The following is a 3,325-nucleotide window of genomic DNA, read 5'->3' as shown; positions in this document are numbered from 1 at the left end:
CGGAGCTTCCATGTGGGTCACAGCTGTCCTCCGGATAGTTCTGCAGTGACGCAAGATGTCAAAACACACCCCACGCTCCGCTAAGAGTCCAGAATCCGACCCGCTCGTGACCTGACGTACGGCACGCTCCTTCCTTCCTCCTTTCCTTCCTTCCTGCCCGCTTCCTTTCTTCCTTCCTTCCTTCCTTCCTTCCTTCCTTCCTTCCTTCCTTCCTTCCTTCCTGCCCCCTTCCTTCCTTCCTTCCTCCCTCCCTCCCTTCCTTCCGAGACACCTACTGAGTGGCTGCCAGGGCCAGAGACTGGCCTGGGGACGGGCAGTGGCCCTGCCCTTGGAGAAGTGGCTGTTCTTGGGAAGTCTCACATTCTGGTCCCTGAGGCTCAGCTAACAGCACCACTCACGTCAGGTGAAACGCTGTGACGCAGCATGCCACAGGGACGGTGACCCGCGGGGAGAGGCCCGTTAAAGCCGGTCCGGGAGAGGAGCAGCTGGCTCCGGACCGTGGCCTGGTGCCCGGCACCTCCCGGGCTGGTCGGGCTTTGCTCGGAGCCTGGCTCTGGGCTGTCACTCTCCTAGCTGCATCTTCCTGTCATGGCCCCAGCAGCCCCCACAGCCTGAGCCCTGGACAACACACACAGCACCCGCTGGCCGCTGTCCTAGGCTGACCTCGAAGTACTCCAGGTTTGGAAGACCTGCCCGGGTCGGGTCATGCGTGGCCGTGGCCGAAGCTCAAAGTGCAGCCGGCAGCTGAGGCCTCCCGGTGGAGAGGGGGCCTGGCCTCCGGGCGGGCAGGGCCCCGCCCAGCAGAAAGCCCTCCCCAGAGCACTCACCTGCACCGGAGAAGCTGTCCTCGGTCCCGCAGGGGCGGCTGGAGTAGCCATCCGCAGCCCAGCCACCCTGGGGGAGGGGGCCGGGCTCCTGGTCTGTCCGCAACCTGCAGAGCAGAGAAGGGGGTCACTCAGGGCCTCGAGACCTCTCCACGGGGTCGAGGAAGCCCCTCAGAGCCTGCTTCTCTTCCTCTGCTGGCGCCACACCCCTGCGCCTGGGCCCCTGATGGGCGGGTGCCTGTGCACACCCCGGGAGGCTCAGGTCCCTGGGCAGAGGAGGGTGGGGGCGTCCAAGGGCACAGACGCCTGCGGCTCCACAGACAGGCATCACCCGGGGAGACCGTGGGCTGATCGCTGCCCTCGGGCTGGGCGTGGATGCAGCCACGTGCACACGCCCGGGGCAGAGGCCCTCCGAGCCGAGGTCACCCACCCCTTGTGAGATCTGGGGAACACACAGGCCTCCGGGGCCTCTCACGGGTCCAGACAGTGAGGTCAGCAAGCTGGGGCAGGCTCAGCCACATGGCTCCTAGCAGGACGAGGCCATGCTGGGCCAGTGTGGCAGCAGGAAGGGTGGGGCCTCTGAGCACTGCTGCGGGGGACACGGGCTGCGGGACCTCTCATTACAGGCAATTACCCAGCGTGGGGAGCTGGCCCGCCCGCCAGCCTCTCCCTGTCTCCAGCTAAATGGGCTTCTGGCAGCTGGGCCCACGGGGGAGGGGAGGCCGCACAGGCAGGAGGGACCGTTGATGCTGGTCCCGGGAGGGGCCTGGCCCGGGGACCCTGCACGTCCGCCGCGTGCCTGAGTTTCTCTCTCTCCAGTTCCCACGTCCTCGACACCTCAACAGCCGGGACCCGGGGACACGGGCTCAGCTCTGCGAGCAACTCGCTGCACGCAGCTGGCCTCTCTGGCCTCGCTCCCCTCGTGGGGTGCAGACCACGGCCTCTGAGGGGCCAGCTGCATTTACAGCCCCTGGGGCCCGAAGCGGGGGTGGCTGGGCCAGAGAACAGGCAGGGGGTCAAGTTCACTGGGAAGGACTGAGTCAGTCCCTTGACAGGTGACTGGGCCGTGGCTGACGGTCCCTGGAGAATCAGGTCACGGCGACCAGGCTGGACACTGGACAGGAGCGGCTGAAGCCTGGCCGGGGCTAGGGCGCGGAGCAGATTTCCACGAAAGCAGGATGTGGCTTCTAAGGAGCAGATGGCCCCTCCGTGGCGGGGAGGGCTGCCTGCAGGGCGGCCCGGCCTGGCCCCTGGCAGCAGCTCCAGACCCCGCAGGGTGTGCTGGGCGCCCGCCCACCTGCCTGCACCCTGGGGCGTCCTCGGCTCTAATCGCCCAAACCATGATTCTACCTGTACCCCTGACCCGGGGCCTGCGGGGGGCAGGGTCTGGGGGCGGGGCGGGGAAGGGAAGCCCGGCAGAGGTGGCATGACACACCTCCCCTTCCGTCCCAGCGTCTGCGTAGGTCCCATGGAGACCATCAGAGGAGAAGGTTCTGACCTCTCTGGAAAAGGTCGGACTCTGAACACGGCAGGGGACTCGCGGGTCGGACCGCAAACTCTCACGCAGTGTCGTGCCTAGACCCTCCTCCCAAGCTGGAACTCAGGACGCAGGAGGGCAGGTGGGAGCAGGACACCAGAGGGTGGCCGGGAGGCTCCCTGGAAAACGCCCGGCCACGGGCCCGGCTGCCCTGCGTCTCCGCTTCCTCCAGAATCTACGCCGAGCGGGTGACGAGGGGCAGGGGGAGTTGCTTCTTAGGAACAGGCGCGTGTGTACAAGGTGGACGGTCGAAGGGACACTTTGGGGGCAGGGGCCACCGAGTCAGACCCTCCTCTGTCCGCGGGGTCAGCGAGCATATGCTCTCAGGGACCGACGCTCGCCGCCTCAGGGCACCTGTGCCTCCGGCGCGTCTAGCTCCAGCTTGTTGCCACCCTGAGGCTGGCTCCGCTCCTTGGCGCTGTGCCATGTGAACCGGAGTCGCACGTGGCACGGGGCCCGCAGACGTTTCAAACAGCCCTGGGCCCTGGGCCCTCCGAGCCTCCGGTTCCTTTCATCATTCTTAGGACACCTCGGACGGATCCCTCGCCAACCTGGCAGCCTGTCCTTAAATGTGTTTGGTGTGTCAATGTCCCCGTAAAATGCAGTGTCCCTAAGCGAATACTCTAAATGGGACTTTGGACGTCCCTGTCCTCGACCCCAGGCACCGATTACTGCGGCAGGAGAACACAAGACCCTGACACGCGGTCTCGTCGCTTCCCAGAGAGCAGGAGGAGTGGACATTTTAGGGGTCCCCTCTTACGAGCCTCGGTGTGTTGTGGAGTCCCCAGGGCCAAGAGGACCACAGCTTGCCTTGGTTCCCGTGCCTCCCCAATCCCACGCTGGCTCCCTGACCCCAACCCCGTCGGCTCCCCTGCCTGACTTCGCCCACGTTCTGGGTCCCCACCAGCCACTCGCCACCAAGGCCCCTCTTTGGACGTGCCCGGGGCCCCGCGCCCCCTCACCC

At 66.4% G+C, this 3,325-nt stretch overlaps 1 protein-coding gene across 1 annotated transcript in view; it reads right to left on the bottom strand.

Annotated features, from left to right (window-relative positions):
- The window catches only part of LOC105296941 (uncharacterized protein ENSP00000471857-like), a 4,199-nt gene continuing 874 nt past the window's right edge, over positions 1-3,325 (bottom strand). The window contains exons 2-3 of the mRNA XM_011367319.2: positions 828-950; positions 1-40 (exon numbers count right to left, since the gene is read on the bottom strand). Of these exons, the coding sequence (XP_011365621.2) occupies positions 18-40; positions 828-950 (146 nt within the window). The 3' untranslated portion in view covers positions 1-17. The remainder of the gene's footprint in view (positions 41-827; positions 951-3,325) is intronic.

The sequence above is a fragment of the Pteropus vampyrus genome, unplaced genomic scaffold, assembly GCF_000151845.1.
Source record: "Pteropus vampyrus isolate Shadow unplaced genomic scaffold, Pvam_2.0 Scaffold131, whole genome shotgun sequence".
NCBI lineage: Eukaryota > Metazoa > Chordata > Mammalia > Chiroptera > Pteropodidae > Pteropus > Pteropus vampyrus.
Note: the sequence above shows the minus strand (reverse complement) of the source record. Positions and strands in the feature narration are given on the sequence as shown.